Source organism: Ranitomeya variabilis, chromosome 1 (genome assembly GCF_051348905.1).
Source record: "Ranitomeya variabilis isolate aRanVar5 chromosome 1, aRanVar5.hap1, whole genome shotgun sequence".
NCBI classification, from domain to species: domain Eukaryota; kingdom Metazoa; phylum Chordata; class Amphibia; order Anura; family Dendrobatidae; genus Ranitomeya; species Ranitomeya variabilis.
The window spans coordinates 567,016,098-567,033,705 of record NC_135232.1 but is presented as its reverse complement, the minus strand read 5'-3'; the positions used below and the strand labels follow the sequence as shown (position 1 = coordinate 567,033,705).

The window sequence follows — 17,608 nt, the reverse complement described above, 5'->3', positions numbered from 1 at the left end:
ATAAGATTCTCTGGTCTGATGGGACAAAGATAGACCTTTTTGGTGATAATTCTAAGCGGTATGTGTGGAGAAAACCAGGCACTGCTCATCACCTGCCCAATACAATCCCAACAGTGAAACATGGTGGTGGCAGCATCATGATATGGGGGTGTTTTTCAGCTGCAGGGACAGGACGACTAGTTGTCATTGAAACATGAATGTGGCCAAGTACAGAGATATTCTGGATGAAAACCTCTCCCAGAGTGCTCTGGACCTCAGACTTGGTTGAAGGACTCTGTGACCATTCTTGACTGGCCCAGCCAGAGCCCTGACCTAAACCCAATTGAACATCTCTGAAGAGTCCTGAAAATGGCTGTCCACCAATGTTCACCATCCAACCTGATGGAACTGGAGAGGATCTGCAAGGAAGAATGGCAGAGGATCCCCAAATACAGGTGTGAAAAACTTGTTGCCTCATTCCCAAGAAGACTCATGGCTGTACTAGCTCTAAAAGGTGCTTCTACTCAATACTGAGCAAAGGGTCTGAATACTTATGACCACGTGATATTCCAGTTTTTCTTTTTTATTAAATTTGCAAAAATGTCTACATTTTTGTTTTTTTTTAGTCAAGATGGGGTGCAGAGTGTACATTAATGAGAAAAAATGAACTTTTAAAGGGGTCTGAATACTTTCCGTACCCACTGTAAATCGCCTCTTCTCAGTTTCCGCCCCAAAAGCTCAGCAAAAAACCATCATGTGTACATGCGTCAAAAACTCTTGTAAAATTTGCCAATTCAATGGGAAATCTACTTTTCTATTAAGAAGAAGTGTTTTTCAGCTTTTTTATCCACTGAACAGATTTTGAAAAACTGGTAAAAAAAAATCAAGCACACGTCACTTATTTGACGTGGAACCTGAAGGAAACCTTTCCAAACTGGGCAGGAAACACTTCAAGAAAGGCTCCACCATAAAGTCCTGATGAGGTTTCTTAAGGCCTCAATAAAACTCGATGTACACATCCTTCAAGAGTGTCCTCTCACAGACACAGGGTAATAAGACAAAGGAGTACAATCCATGTAAAAAAAAAATACAAAAATAAATACGTAAAAAAACTGATATGACTATTAGCAATTGGTCACATCTTCATGATCAGTGAGAGCGAGCTCCAAATTCCCTACATGAAAATTGGGTTATATGATGTAATTCTGGCTTGCCCGAGCCCACTGTGCTACCTGCTTCTTCTTGTTCTCAGGGATTACTCTCTGTTCACTCTCTGGCTACTTTCTTAGCTCATCTCCATTAGTGCACAGCTGTTATCTGTGACTAGAGTTCAGGTAGGGTGCCTAAAGTCTGAGACCCACCCTCTGTCTTATCATTGGTTTAATCTCTTCTCCTCCTTTAGCTAGATATCCTCTGATTGGCCAGAAAAAGAAGCCCCACCCATGCGTAACAGAATTCAGTGCATGGAGAACATTTCTATTCTAAAAAGCGATTACACAGTAAAAGGCTGAATTAACACTGTTAAGACTTTTGCATCAATGCAGACATATGGGACCTTATTGTTCCTAAGTATTTACCCTATTACGTACTGAAAAAAACCCTGAAAATTTTCCATGTGGAGAAAAAAAAATAGCAATTTCACCACTGTTTTCTTTGTTTCCTTTTAGTTTAGCTTAGTTTGGGTCACTTTTTTATATTTCCGTCTGTGAACCTGTGATTTTGTGTTGTGAGCTGTCATTACCGTTGGTGTTGCTTTGGACCTTTTTACTGCATTGTGCTTTTTTATTTTCTTCATGTCATTTACTGTATGGATTAATTATCGTACATTTTATATTTTCATAGATCAGCCTTTCATGTGCCCAACAATACCAAATCTGTTTTGTTTTTATTTCTGGATGGTGAAAAGTGAAATGATTTGAACTTTTAATGTCTTGTAATTTTTTATATATTTGCAAAGGGAATCTACAGCAGTTTTTTGCTATGTAATATGAGAGCAGCATGATGTAGGGGTTGACACCCTGATTCCAGGGATGTGTCACTTATTAGACTGTGTCCCAGAGGTGCATCTAGCTTTTCCTGCACCCGGGGCAAAGGATCAGTTTGGTGCCACCCCCCCCCCCCATCCATACTTTCCCTAGTTCACAATGTAAAAATTAAAATTCTCCCCCCATACTGTCCTCAGATTTCTCCCCCCCATAACGACCTCAGGTTTCTGCCCCCTATAATGTCCTCAGATTTCGGCCCCATAATGTCCTGATTTCTGCCTCCATAATGTACTCAGATTTCTTCTGCCCCCAAAATGTCATGATTTCTGCCCCGAGATCCCCCCTTTCTCCCTTTCTGGGTGCAGTTGCATGTGGTGGAGAAATCTGAGGAACATATGGGGGGGGGGGGGGGGAGATGGGGCAGAAATCAGGACATTAGAGGGGCAGAAGAAATCTGAGCACATTATGGGGGCAGAAATCAGGACATTGCACCCATCCAGCCCCCTGGCCTTGCTTCAGTCCTCACACAGTCAATTTTCTCCCCCTACCCTGCTCCCTCCCTATCCTTGCGACCTTGTCTGACATCTGCTGCCAAATAGCGTCCCTGCCGACCACAACTATCCCTTCTTAGCCGGGTACTTAGTAGCCCCCTTAAACTTCCAACATTAAGCCTTCGGTGTCTTCAGCTCCAGCCTCCATTACCCAGCCATCTGGAGCTGGAGCACTTACCACAAACCGCAAGGCTGCCTGTGAAGAGCCGGCGAGTGACGTCAGCAGCGTGATCATGTGACCTGATCACGCTGCTGGCGCTTCACTGATGCGGAAGTGCTGGGGGGCGGTCAGGGCATAGATCAAGGGTACTAGCATCTGAAGACGCTAGTACATATCCTTGGGAACCGACGCGCAGCACTTTCTCTGAGCCGGCTGTCAATTTGACAGCCGGCTCAGAGAACGGAAGAATCTCAGTGTGGGGGTGGCAGAATTCCACCGATGGGAAGCCTCCGCCTTGGAACGCCACATCAGGCGGCCCGCTGGCGCCCCCCTGTCGGCTGCGCCCGGGACACATGCCCCGGCTGCCCCCCCCTGGATACGCCACCGCTGTGTCCTGTTGTTTCAAAATCAGTGTTTTATCAGCAGGTGATCTTCACTGCGGGACTAGGTGTCATGTGCCAGGTAGTCCAGCTAATCTCTGTAACCCCACCACTGATTGGCAGCTTGCTGACAATGTGCACAGGAATCTGCCAATCAGCGGAGTGGGCGGGGTTATACACAGCTCGGCATTCTGACCACTGCTAAATCTGCAGCAGACAAAAACGGGATTTTATAAAACTTGCACAAAGCAGCCCTGTAAGTGACACATCGCTGGAATAAGGGTCTCATGCTGCCCTCAGATTACATAGCAAGAACCTGCTTACAGATTCCCTTCAAAAACATTCTTTTAATTTCATTTGAATTATTTTTAGTTGGGTACTTAAATGTTTGATCATTTGCACCATATACAGTGATAAAAAAAAATAGCTCTCTCCTATGAAGCCTAGGCTTGTACCATGATGGTGGGGAAGGGGCCAGACCTATGCCATGGTAAAAATGTGTCGCTGGTAGTGAGGAAGGAATGGATAAGCATTTTAAAGACTATCCAGTGGTTATAATATTTTTTTCATAAATCAATAGTTCACACGAACATAAGCAACTGTATAGTATATCTTATCAGAGAAATCGGCTTCTTTCTCTGCTAGCATTTTTCAGTCATTATCAAAAGTCTCAATTCTGAGGTGAAATCTGTATTCAGTGAAGACTTTCCCATTACTGAGAGGAGATGGCAGGTGGTGCTGATGAGATTCTATGTAGATATGAGGAGCTCGGCATGTAGCTCGGCCCTCTAGCTCTGTCTGCAGCTCAGCCTGTAGCTGTCTATAGCTTGGTCTCTAGCTCAACCTGTAGCTCTATATCCCGTTCTGCCCCTAGCTTTGTCTCTAGCTTGGCCACTAGCTCAACCTGTAGCTCTGTCTCTAACTCGGCCTCTAGCTCAACCTGTAGCCCTGTCTCTAGCTTTGTCCTTAACCCGGCCTGTAGCTCAGCCTCTAGCTTTGTCACTACCTCTCTCTCTAGCTCAGCGTTTAGCTCGGCATCTAGCTTGACCTCAAGCTCGGTCTCTACTTGGACTTTAGCTCTGTCTCCAGCTTTTCCTCGACCTCTGTCTCTAGCTCGACCTCTGGCTCTGTCTCTAACTTAGCCTGTAGCTCGGCCTCTAGCTGTGTCACTAGCCCTGTCTCTAGCTCAGCCTGTAGCTCGGCCTCTACCTGTGTTACTAGCTGTCTCTAGCTCAGCCTTTAGCTTTGTCTCTAACTCGGCCTCTAGCTCAACCTGTAGATCTGTCTCTTGCTAAACCTGCAGCTCTGTCTCTAGCTTGGTCTCTAGCTCTGTCTTTATTTTGACCTCTGTCTTTGTCTGTAGCTCTGTCTCTAGCTTTGCTTCTAGCTCTGTCTCTAGCTTTGCTTCTAGCTCTGTCTCTAGCTTGGCCTCTAGCTCAGCCTCTAGTTCTGTCTCTAGATCAGCCTCCAGCTCAACCTTTAGCTCTGTCTCTAGCTCGGCCTCTAGCTTTGTCTCTAGCTCGGCCTCTAGCTTTGTCTCTAACTCGGCCTTCAGCTCAGCCGCTAGCTCATTCTCTACCTCAACCTGTAGCACAGTCTCTAGCTCGGCCTCTAGCTCAACCTGTAGTTCTGTCTCTAGCTCTGATTCTAGCTCTGTCTTTATCTTTGTTTCTAGCTTTATCTTCAACTCAGCCTCTAGCTTTGTCACTAGCTCTGTCTTTAGCTCAGCCTCCAGCTTTGACCCTAGGTCGGCCTCAAGCTCAGTCTCTACCTTGGCCTCTAGCTCTGTATCCAAGTTTTCCTCGACCTCCGGCTTTGTCTTTAGCTCTGTCTCCAACTCGACCTCTGGCTCTGTCTCTACTGTCTCTAACTTGGCCTGTAGCTCGGCCTCTAGCTGTGTCGCTAGCTCTGTATCTAGCTCAGCCTTTAGCTTTGTCTCTAACTAGGCCTGTAGCTTGGCCTCTAGCTGTGTCAATAGCTCTGTCTTTAGCTCGGCCTTTAACTTTGTCTCTAATTCGGCCTCTAGCTCAACCTGTAGCTCTGTCTCTAGTTTGGCCTCTAGCTCATTTTCTAGCTCGGCCTCTAGTTCTGTCTCTAGATCGGCCTTTAGTTCAACCTGTAGCTCTGTCTCTAGCTCTGCCTCTAACTTGGCCTGCAGCTTGGCCTCTAGCTCGATCTCTAGCTTCACTTCTAGATCAACCTCCAGCTCATTCTCTAGCTCAACCTGTAGCTCGGTCTCTAACTCTGTCACTAGCTTGACTTCTATCTCGGCCTGTAGCTCGAGCTCTGTCTCTAGCTTGGCCTCTAGCTTTGTTTCTAGCTCGGTCACTATCTCAACCTGTAGCTGTCTCTAGCTCAGCCTCTAGTTCTGTCTCTAGCACGGCCTCTAGCTCAACCTGCAGCACTGTATTTAGCTCGGCCTCTATCTCAACTTGTAGGGCTGTATTTAGATCGGCTTCTAGCTCTGTCTCTACCGTGGCCTCTAGCTTGATCTCTAGACCTGTCTCTAGGTCAGCTTTTAGCTGAGCCTCTAGCTCAGCCTCTAGCTTTGTCTCTAGCTCGGCCTCTAGCTTTGCCTTTTGATCAGCCTCTAGCTTTGCATCTTGCTCAGCCACTAACTCTGCCTCTAGCTTTGTTTCTAGGTCTGTCTCTAGCTCGCTGTAACGGGGTCTACCGTGCTGGAGTACCTCTTTAATTCCCCCCCCCCCCCCGTTTCAGGAGGTCCACTCTGCTTTGGCTGGAGTCTGAATGAAGGACGCTGGCTGGAATTGCTTGGTTACATGGGCGCATATAAAAGATCACTGCTTCTCCATGTATTTCCAGTTTGACAACACTTTACTCACAGGACACAGAATATATCACACAGTTAGTGAAAAGCGGCAGGCCAGACATACATTACAATAGCCGCAGGTGGCCGGAGCCTGCCGATATTTACTGTGGGAATTACAAAGGTTGGGGAGGTCAGAAGGGGGATATCTTGTCCCCTCTGCCCAGGGGAGCAGCCTGTGGTCTGATGCATTAGGGACATGCATCTCTCATGGAACCAATTATACATACATATAACTGCACAACATATTATGGGTGCTGGGGGGTTCCGTTACACTCGCCCTCTAGCTTTGTCTCTAGCTCTGCCTCTTGCTCTGTGTCTAGCTCTGTCACTACCTCGACTTCTAGCTCGGCCTCTAGAGTTGTCTCTAGCTCAGCTTCTAGCTCTGTTTCTAGCTCTGCCTCTAGTTTGACCTCTAGCTTTCTCACTAGCTAGACTGCTATCTCAGCCTGTAGCTTGGCCTCTAGCTTTGTCACTAGCTTTGTCTCTAGCTCAGCCTTTAGCTTTGTCACTAGCTCAGCCTTTAGCTTGGACTCTAGCTCCTGCCTCCTCTCATCTACATAGAATCTGTAGTAACTGCCATCTCCTCTCTCAGTAATGTGAAAACCTTCACTGAATACAGATTTCACCTTAGAATTGAGAATTTTGATAATGACTGATCAATTCCGGCAGAGAAAGAAGCAGATTTATCAGATAAGATATATTATACAGCTGTTTATTTTCATGTGTACTATTGATCTATGAAATAATTAAATGGTTACACTGTAAATAAATGATTCTGTCAATGATTGACCGCGACATCTATATGGTTAAATAGTAGCAATCGGAGCTGGAATTCGATCAGTTCCAGCATCCGCTCTACACACCGGCACCTAACATAAGACAATAATATATGTCATGGGTCGAGAATGCAGTCAGGTTTATAGCACCCTCTACTGATGGCTGCAGCCAGTCTTACCAGGATAAACGTCACATATCGAGCTATGTTGAGATGGTTCGGTCAGAGCCACATATGATTATGAGGCTGTAGAGTTTGGGTCAGGAGGCTCTTGGCAAGGCTGTGGATGGACATCCATAATTGGACCATGATATCCGGACGTTCAAATTAGGGTGCAGAAACGCTGCAGATATGCACAAAAGAAGTGACATGCTACTTCTTTTGTTCCGCAGCGATTCTCATGCGGAATTTTCCACACCATTAGAACAGCATTTTTTTTTTTTCCCTATTGATTTACATTCTACTGTAAATCACTTTGCGGATCAGCAGCATTTCTGCGCAGAAAAAACGCTGCGGATGCGCACTAAATCCACATTGTGTGCACACAGCCTTAGGGTTGCTGGGGGACCCAGAGGTCAGACTCCCAATGATGGCACATTCTAGAGACTACATGTAATATAACAAACCGCACACATACCTAAGTGAAACAATATAAAAACATAAAAATAAGAAATATTAATGGTTTTATAGAACTATACCCATTTTCAAGTATTTCTAAGAAGGTAAAAAAATGAGTACGTTTGAGATGAAATTTTAGATCAGTGGGAAAAAAAAAAAGAAGCTATCACTGATGTGCAACCATAAATTCAAGTACACGTCAGTAAAATGAGCTCCTACAAGGAGAAAGTTTAGATCATTCATTGCCATAAAATACTAATAGTAAATTATCTCCATAGTAGACTTGTACTATAGACATAGTTACTTTTTTTCCTTAACATTCATTTCATTAAAATTACATAATGTGGTTTGTTCTTCTTGTCTTCACGCTGTGGCTCCGGCGCAGGCGCACTTTATCAGCCCTGTTGAGGGCAGAGCAAAGTACTGCAGTGAGCAGGCGCTGGGCCTCTCTGACCTTTCCCTGCGCACTGCAGTACTTTGCTCTGCCCTCAACAGGGCTGATAAAGTGCGCCTGCGCCGGAGCCGCAGCGTGAAGACAAGAAGAGGATGTCATCGTAAGAAGATGGGAGGCCCCGGACCGGACCGCGACGCCCATCGTACCGGGACCGCCCGCCCCTGGGTGAGTATAATCTAACCTCTTTTTCTCATCTTTCAGGATACATCGGGGGATTATCTACAGCATTACAGAATGTTGTAGATAAGCCCCTGATGCTGGTGGGCTTAGCTCACCTTCGATTTTGGGGGTGACAGGTTCCCTTTGATATGTGATGGCATATGGCTAGGATAGTACATTTCTCAATGATCGCTAAGAGGTATGACATCTGGGACCCCCTTTACTAATGACAGAGATGGGGGGAACAATGGCCTTACTCTGCATAAGGGTGTTCGCTAAGCAAAGAAAAATGGTGATTGAGATGTCTTGCTGAAACAGTGGAGGACCACGAAGTCGTACCCAGTGATCATTAAATGATGGCTTATCTTGGGAATTTGACATCACTAACTCAATGGAAATACCTCTTCAAGGAATACAAATGGGTGAAAATGAATGACCACGCCATGGATCATTAATGCGAAAAAACTCCCAATAGTTCATTGGTATAAAAGTACACAAGAGCCAATCGACCTTGTAGATTACCAATTGGCCCTCTTACGAGCAAACTGTTTGCCTGCTTAAAAGAAGTTGAACAAGCCTGAAATTATAAATGTTATCCCAAAATACAGTCATGGCTGAAAGTGTTGGCACCCATGAAATTGTTCTAGAAAATTAAGTATTTCTCCAAGAAAATTATTGCAATTACACATTTTGTGACACATGTTTATTTAATTTGTGTGTATTGGAATAACAAAATAAAAAAGAGAAAAAAGGGCAAATTGGACATATCATCACACAAAGCCCCCAAAATGGGCAGGACAAAACTGTTGTCACCTTTCCAAAATTGTGGGCAAATAACTTTGTTTCAAGCATGTGATGCTCATACAAACTCACCTGTGGCAAGTAACAGGTGTTGGCAATATGAAAATCACACCTGAAGCGAGATAAATAGGGGAGAAATTGACTAAATTTTTGCATTCTGTGGAGGGCAAAAGAGAACTGTCTGAGGACTTGAAAACCAAAATTGTTGAAAAATATCAACAATCTCAAGGTTCGATAAGTCCATCTCCAGAGACCTTGATGTTTCTTTGTCTGCAGTGTGCAACATAATCAAGAAGTTTACAACCCATGATACTGTAGCTAATCTCCCTAGACGGCAGAGAAAAATTGATGACAGGCTGCAATGCAGGATAGTCCAGATGGTGGATAAGCAGCTCTAATCAAGTTCCAAAGAAATTAAACCCGTCCTGCAGGTTTGGGGTGCATCACTGTCAGCAAGAACTATCCATCGACATTTGAATTAAATGAAACGTTATAGCATGAGACCCTGGAGGACCCCACTGCTGAAACAGACATAAAAAGCTAGACGGCAGTTTGCCAAAATGTACATGGATTAGCCAAAATCCTTCTGGGAAAGCATCTTGTGAAAAGATGAGACAAAGAGAGAGCTTTTTGGTAAAGCATATCATTCTTCTGTTTACTGAAAATGGAATAAAGCCTCCAAAGAAAAGAACACAGTACCTACAGTCAAATGTGATGGAGATTTATAGATGTTTTGGGGTTGTTTTGCTGAATCCAGCACTGGGTGCCTTGACTGTGTGCAAGGCATCATGAAATCTGAAGATTACCAAAGGAATTTGGGTCGCAATTTAGTGCCTAGTGTCAGAAAGCTGGGTTTGCGTCCTAGGTCATGGGTCTTCCATCAGAGCCATGACCCCAAACAGAAATGGATGGAAACAAAGCACTGGAGAGTTTTGAAGTGGGCAACAATGAGTCTGGATCTAAATCTCATTGAACACCTGTAGAGAGATCATAGAATTTCTGTGGGAAAAAGGTGCATATGAGAGACCTGGAGCAGTTTGCAAAGGAAGTGTGCTAAAAATACCAGTTAAAAGGTGTAAGAAGCTTGTTATTGTGTTATTGGTTATAGGAAGTGATTGATTGCAGTTATTTATTCCAAAGGGTTTTGTGTGAAATTATTTCCAATTTGCCTTTTATTCTGTTTTTTTGTACTGTTCCAATACACACAAAGGAAATAAACAGGCGTATAAGAAAACATTTACAATTGCAATAATTTTCTGTGAGAAATACCTAATTTTCTGGAGTAATTTCAAGGGTGCCATCACTTTCAGCCATGACTGTGAAGTATTGGCTTCATCATTAGTAACTAATTTTATTGTCCGAATATAAATACATGAAAACTTGTACATAATTTATGCTTCCATCCAAATGCACTAGACTAAAAATTTCAAAATGACAACCAGGCGACAACACTATGTGACTTGTACCAGAAACTATCAAATATGACAAAACAGACTGGGGAAGACAATTTAACAACTGTGCATTTGGGAGGGAATTATTACTACTCGTGGAGCCTTTTATATGATACACATAAAAAAAACGGAAAAGGGAAATAAGGAAAGTCAGCTCACTGAAATGCCTTGCACCTTGTTCATGAATATCATCCATGCAGAGCAGTCCCAGTCTCAGACTCAGTCGATGAAGAAAAAATGAAGGAAAGTTCTCCAGCGATGAAAAAATTATCCCAAAGGAGGGACAAAAACAACCAGTATAGGTAACTGTACAGATGATGCACATATGGAAAACCTATGCGTTTCAGCGATAAGTTACCTATACTGGTTACCTATACTGGTTGCTCTCAATTTTAAATGGGCTAAATAAAAAGTTGCTTTTATCTCTCCTTTGGGATCATTTTTCATCGCTGGATAACTTTCCTTCATTTTTTCCTTTTATATGATGGTCTGCAATTTTTTCTAATTTAAATAATTATCACATAGTTCTGAACCTGATATGTCTTTATCAAGTCTACTTTATTTTCTTGGCCTGTTGTACGCAAATTGCTTTTAGGGTCACTTTAGAACAACTGGCTTTAGGGGCCCCTGACACATTAAATGGTTGTTGGCCGATTGTTCAGTTGACAGCCATCTCAGCCACTAACAGAAGCCCTCGTTCGGCCGAACTCTCCCGTGTTCTCTAGAATAGACATCTCTGTCGGCGGCTTATCTCTGGGCGAATAAAGCTATCGGCAGTACAAAATTGGACATGCCTGATCAAGATCTCAGACAATCAGGTGCCCACTAACAAAATTGTTGGCAAAACATGTCAATTTCTTCAGCAGGTGAGGACGATATTAGGCTGTGTGTGGGGGCCACAGCCAACAACGGTCTGCCATGTGTCTCACAACTCCTCATCAGTGTTTTGATGCCTCCATCCCCTCAGTTATCAACGCCTTTTTCTATAAGTGATAACACTGTCTATACCTGACCCAATAAAGGTTCCTATATGCATTAGGCAAATGTTGGCTGAACCTGCCACTATCGATGGGTTTGGCCAATGGTCAGACATGTATGGGGGTGCCAGCCAACTGATAATCAGGAGAGATGTTGATAGCGCATTTCAGATTTTGGACTGATGATCCCAATTTTCTTCTCAAGATAACCCACCGGCCGATGTGTCAGTGAGCAGCTTTCTCAAAGAGAGTACATAAGTGCTCGACCAAACCAGCTCTCCTTTGTATGGAAAAATCGGCAAAGATAGCTGTCGACCAAATGATCGGACAAAGCATCGCTTGGCCACCAACTATTTAGAGTGTACGCCGGTTTAAGGTTAGTCACCAGTAGTTGCATTTGTTGTATGTCAAAGTGAAGCTGCTTGATGACAGATGGGGATCTCTAAAACTGCCTCATTTAAATTAGTGGACCTCTCTATGATTGGCCTTAAGCTAAAAATTGTAGTTTTCTCCTAAACTTTAAGAAAACTTTTTTTTAATGCCTATTGATTTAAAGTTATCAAACATCAATGTGACACCCCTTTTTAAAGTCTATTTTATATGTGTGGTTATTTTTTTTTTTTAGTTTTTGAGGTTTGCCATTGATTGTGGGCAGGGTTTTGGGGTCGTTAGATGTTTTCAGCTTATCAATGGAAACTTGGAAAAAAAAAATTGGAACATTTTTGCTCAAATGTCCTCCATTCTCCTTATCCACTGGAGTGACTTCTTGTATGCCTGAAATTTTTTTAATAAAAACTTTGCAACTTAGCAGAACTTGATGCTAAAAAGTTACAGACAAAGGTGAAAGACAAAGAACATTTTTGATTTTGTAAAAAAAAATAAAAAATCCATGATCCACGTGCACCATTTGGAAAAATTTGGTGTAAAACACATCAACGAGATAAACAAAGAGGAAACAAAAGAAGCAAAAAGTGACTCGAAAAGAAATAAACAGCAAATGATGAATGGGTTCATTAATTTTAGCAGACACTCATATCTATCTCAATAGACATGATGTCAATGTGGTCAAGCCCGATGGGGGTTCCAAGGATAAGAATTAGAGATGAGAAGATCGATGAGTGGGACACCGCTCCAGTGACCAGGTCAGTGTTAACTTATGGCTAGATGGGAGGCCAGCAAATCTCTTACCTCTCGGTGTGGCTTTTAATTTTCCAAGGCATGACGTTGCGCCTGCCTTGACAAATCAGATGCCACACCAAGAATACCAGATGGCAAGACATTTGCACACCTCCTGAACTGCAAATTCTACATGCGGATAGGCGCAGACAAAAATCATAGCGGACTGCAGTAGCAGGCAATTGGATAGGTTTTCCAAATCTTAGGTGCCTATATTAGCATTTGTTGCAGAAATTCAAATCTACAGCTGATGTCAACCCTTGTCAATGCAACAGGCATGAATTCTATTGTGAAGCTCCCCATGTCCTTTAGTTAGCTGTTCATCGAATGATGGTTTGGCCGTTCGTTTTTCCGGCAGCTATATTGCCTGACTCCTGCATACATAGGAGTGCTCGCTCTGCCAATATACTGACTGTTGACCCAACCCATCAATATCTGCTGAAGTTAGTCTAAGGTTGGTACGGACATACCCTAAAGTTCCCCATGTCCTTTAGTTAGCTGTTGATTGAATGATGGTTTGGCCGATTGTTTGTCCAGCAGTTATCTTGACTGACTCCTCCATACATAGGAGTGCTCGCTCTGCCGATATACTGACTGTGGACCCAACCCATCGATATCTTCCGATGTTAGTCTAATGTGTACAGGGTTGGTCCGGACTTACCCTAAAAGCAGAGACAGACTGCCGTATTTCTCGCATGAGAATTGCATCGTAAACCTCGTATTGGCTGTCGGCTCTCCTGACTTGAATTTGACTGCTGCATAGAAATACATCATACTGTCTTGCTCAGGTCAGGAGAGGTGGCAGGCCAGTGCGTGCAGTGCGATGCAATTCTATTCTCGCACGACAAATATAGGAAGTCTGTCTCTGCCCTAAAGCTCCCCATGTCCTTTAGTTAGCTGTTGATCGAATGATGGTTTGGCCAATTGTCCGGCAGCTATCTTGCCTGACTCCTGCATACATAGGAGTGCTCGCTCTGTCCATATACTGACTGTTGACCCAACCCATCAATATCTTCCAATGTTAGTCTAATGTGTACAGGGTTGGTGCGGACTTACCCTAAAGCTCCCCATGTTCTTCAGTTAGCTGTTGATCGAATGATGATTTGGACGATTGTTTTTCTGGCAGCTATCTCACCAGACTCCCACAGAGGAGTGCTCCCTCTGTCGATATACTGACTGTTGACCCAACCCATCAATATCTTCCAATGTTAGTCTAATGTGTACAGGGGCCTTAACTTTTTACCCCAAAACTCATGTTGGCTACTCTAGAGTGGAGGACTGCTTACCAGAGATTGTGGGGTATATTGTGCTATATTGCTATCAGTAAGGTCACAAGTAATGTTTGACGCGCCTAGTACATGGCCAGAGTGTGGGTGCAATGGCAGCTACAGTGGCTGTCAAATAGTTTATCGATTGCACGCCCCTATATCGTCATTAACAGCTCCATGTTGTCCTGGGACTCAGGGGAATTTCACACTTATGGTGTATTTTAGAACTGAAAGACAATCATACAACGCAGCACACTCAACAGCACATCTCCAGGCAAAAAAAGATGACTGAATATCCAAAATATTTCTTTAAGTCCTTATTTTTCAATATACGGTCTCTGCGTACTTAAATGAAACCCCTGCATAATTAAAATATACACATGAACAAATTAAATGGAGGAACGGGAAATGCTTGACGAGGGTGGTGAATAAACTGTTGGTGTTATCAGCTATCATGAAAGAAAAATACAGGTGCAAGAAAAACAAACAACAAAATGAAGAAAAAAAAATAGGAATAAATATAATTTGCCGAGTTAAATCGTACATTTACTCGGAGAGAGTATCCTTTGTCATTGCCTTGCAGGTGATCTCTGAGATTCTCCAGTTTTCGATGAAGCTATATGTGGACATCAGAAAATCAATTGAAAAAGCATCCTGTTTCTTAAAAAAAAGAATGAATAAAAACTTTGGATTCAGCTTATGACATACACTGCTACCATTCAGCAAGCAATGATATCGCTTTTGAATGTAAAAAAAAACAAACCCAAAACATGTAGCAAGCACTGTGGCACTTATGATAAAATGTATGGTTGGTATCAAAAGAAATTGGTACTTTTAAGGCTATGTTTACACGTTGCGTTTTGTTCTTCTGCAGGCAAAATCTGCTTTCTTGGCAGTAAAGAAGCTGGTTAGAACAGGGAGGTTTTGCTGCGTTTTTATTGTCTCTTGTGCATGCTGATAAAGTTTAGTGCCCCCCAAGAAATCATGATACAACTTAGGCTTCTGCGCCAAAAACGCAGCAAAATCTGGTACCTGCTTTTTGCTGCATTTTTGCACTTACGCATTGCTTTCTATGGGTGAAAAAAAGCTGCAAAAACACTGAAAAGTGACATGCTGAAGTTTTAAAAAAATGCAGCAGTTTTCCAATTTAAACAGTTAGGGCTTGTTCACACTATCCTTTTTTTGCTGCGGATTTTTCAGCTGCGGATTTGGAAAAACCGCAGTGCAAAACCGGGCTGGTTTTAACTGCGGTTTTTTGTGCGGTTTCTACTGCGGATTCCACTGCGGGTTTCCAACTGCACTTTCCTATTGGTGCAGGTGGAAAACCGCTGCGGAATCCGCAGAAAGAATTGACATGCTACTTCTTTTTTTCCGCAGAAAATCCGCGCTGATTTTGAAGCGGAAAAACGCAAAGTGGGCACAGCGGTTTTTGTTTTCCATAGGGTAACATTGTACTGTACCCTGCATGGAAAACGGCTGCGGATCCGCAGCTGCAAATCCGCTGCGGATCCGCAGCAAAAACCGCAAAGTGTGAACATAGCCTTAGACAGGAAAAAAACGTGTGAGCATGACATTTCTGAAATCTCATAGGTTTTGCTGGTTCTGTAAAACGCAGCTTAAAATTTGCATTAAAAAAAGCAAAAAACTGCAACGTGTGAACATGGCCCTAATGGTTCACATTTTTTAGACCAGAGATTGCCAACTCCATTTCACAAAAAAACGACCAAGATTTACATCTTTATTAAACATATCAAATTTTTTTTCTATCTGTGATGTCTTATTTTGAGTCTGAATAATGAAGTGACATGAAATACATTTTTGTCTTGGTCTTTCCTAGTCCTAGTCTCAATCACTTTGTTTTTACCGCTCTTGAGCTTAGGGAAACACAAATTCCAAAAAATCATGGATGCACCAAACTTTTTATTTTTAATGTATTGTGTATTTAACACATTCAACATTTGGATACCATTTCAATAAGATTATTCCGGAACTAGATAAAGATAAGTATGGTTTGGTAATGTGACAGCCAAAAAAAGTTATTGTTTCATAAAACACCTTTGGTCTAAGGGTTAACATCTTTCCTTGTGGAGAGTGACGTCTCTCCTTTTGGGTAGTAACAAGCCTGACATGCCAGTGTAAGGAGACTGAGAGGCCATGCATTTCTCCACCGAGAAATTGAATGTTATTTTTCTCTGTAGAGGGGAAAGGGACTTGAACTGTAGAGGACTTCAGACCTACTTTGGGTGATTCTGTCAGAATATCCGACAGACCCAATTGTCTGCCTTTGTGACAAGTACTGGCAGGATGGAGGCCAGTGTCCAACATGGCTGTCGGTTTACTTAAAGTGCAGGGCTCCATCAGAACTCTTTTTTTCCCAACGGTTCAAACCCCTGGACCAGATATTGTACTATGAGGTACAACAAGTGAGATCATTTTGACAACACTAGGTGCCTTTTTTCGAACACTGATTCGTATAGGTTAGTGGATCGATTCGCAAGGACTCTGGTCCAGGTCAGTGGAACCTGGAGGCTAGATAGACTAAACAGGATGCTTGCGAATCTCTTACCTTCCAGAGTGGCATTTTGTCAGGATTGACGCATCGTCATCTGTGTGGAGTGTCGCACTAGTACTGGATAATCAAAAGCCGCTTTAGGGACACCAGAAAAGCAAGAGATTCGCAGGCCTCTCATCTAGCCACCAGTTAACAATGACCTGAACTGGAATTCCGCTAATCAATCCACCCATCTCTACTGAATGGCGATGCAACACACAAAGAAAAACAAAAAAACAAAACTTGGAAAAAAAATTCTAAACAACTACAGTGATCCCCAGTCTGGTTGGCTCGTACTACACTGATGATGTACTCTATAAGTGTATGTGATCACTGCAAATAATCAATGATCTCAGCAGCAATACCAGGATGTACTGCACATGGTTGAGGTCATGGATTGGTTGCAGCAGTCATGTGAGTCATGGCAGCAGCAACCTGGTCTAGCTGCCAGATACGTTTTCCGTGGCTGCCTGACTACTGTCTCCTACCTGCTTCTCTTTTGATTTGCCAGCCTGGCTCGATGTCATTGTTGCAGTGTGACACACACATGATGGTGAACCAGCCTGGCAAATCAAAAGAAGAGCTGAGGATGCCAACAAGTCGGAGGAATTTCACAGCCATGAAATATTGACTAGGGTCTGGCAAATTTATTTGCTCATCAGTGTAGGACAAGTTTAAAAAAACTGAAAGCGAGTACCAGAACGGGGAAGGTCTTGATAGTTATCTTTATTTTTTTTAATTTCCTGCCATCAACTTAATCATATTAAAAGAGCAATCCTCCTCCTTCTATCAAAGTGTTTACCTTTTTAATATATTGCAATCATCATATTATATCGCACTGTGCAATTACAATTGCACATTTTACCTTTCTACCCGGCTAATTCTTCTCTTTTCCATCAGGTCTACGACACCACATGGTTAAAAACATACAAGCTGAATCCTTCTAAGCCCTATGCAAAAACAGGAGGTCAATTTTCCCTGCATGGCTCATAAGTCACTGCAAAAGTCCCTGGCAGGGGGAAGATGGGAGCAGCCGGGTCAGAAGTTGAAGACAAGAATGATAAATACAAGGACAAGAGACTTGTTCTGTCACGAGTTTACCACAAGAGAGAGGAGTAAGAAGACAGCGGGGTCTGATTTCTCCTACTCCTGCACTGATTAGAAGCACTTCACCTTCTTATTAAATGGTGTAAATCACTTTGGAAAGTGCAGGGGTTATTCTGCTCTGTTCTGAGCTTCTGGAGCTACGGCTCAGCTGTGCACTGTTAGCCACTCCTATCTCCTATATAATCCGGGTCCTGGCTAGCACTCATTGTCAGAAGAAGTTAAGTTTCATGGCTGGTGGATTTATCTGTGACTCTTGCTAGGTTTGTAGTGTGTGATAATTCCCTTTCTTCTCCTACTTTAGTTTAGCCCCATCCTCGACTCCCCGTTAGTTTACCTCTGTTATATGTGTGTGTATATTTGTATGTTTGGTATTTTTCGTTACCCCT

At 43.0% G+C, this 17,608-nt stretch overlaps 1 protein-coding gene across 43 annotated transcripts in view; it reads right to left on the bottom strand.

Annotated features, from left to right (window-relative positions):
* Nucleotides 1-17,608, bottom strand: part of GPHN (gephyrin) — a 593,334-nt gene that overhangs the window by 97,786 nt on the left and 477,940 nt on the right. For 22 of the 43 annotated variants that reach the window (XM_077257187.1, XM_077257046.1, XM_077257033.1 and 19 more), the window contains one exon: nt 14,109-14,180. The exons of the other annotated variants lie outside the window; for them this stretch is intronic. In XM_077257187.1, coding sequence (XP_077113302.1) covers nt 14,109-14,180 — 72 coding nt within the window. The remainder of the gene's footprint in view (nt 1-14,108; nt 14,181-17,608) is intronic. 43 annotated transcript variants of the gene reach the window in all.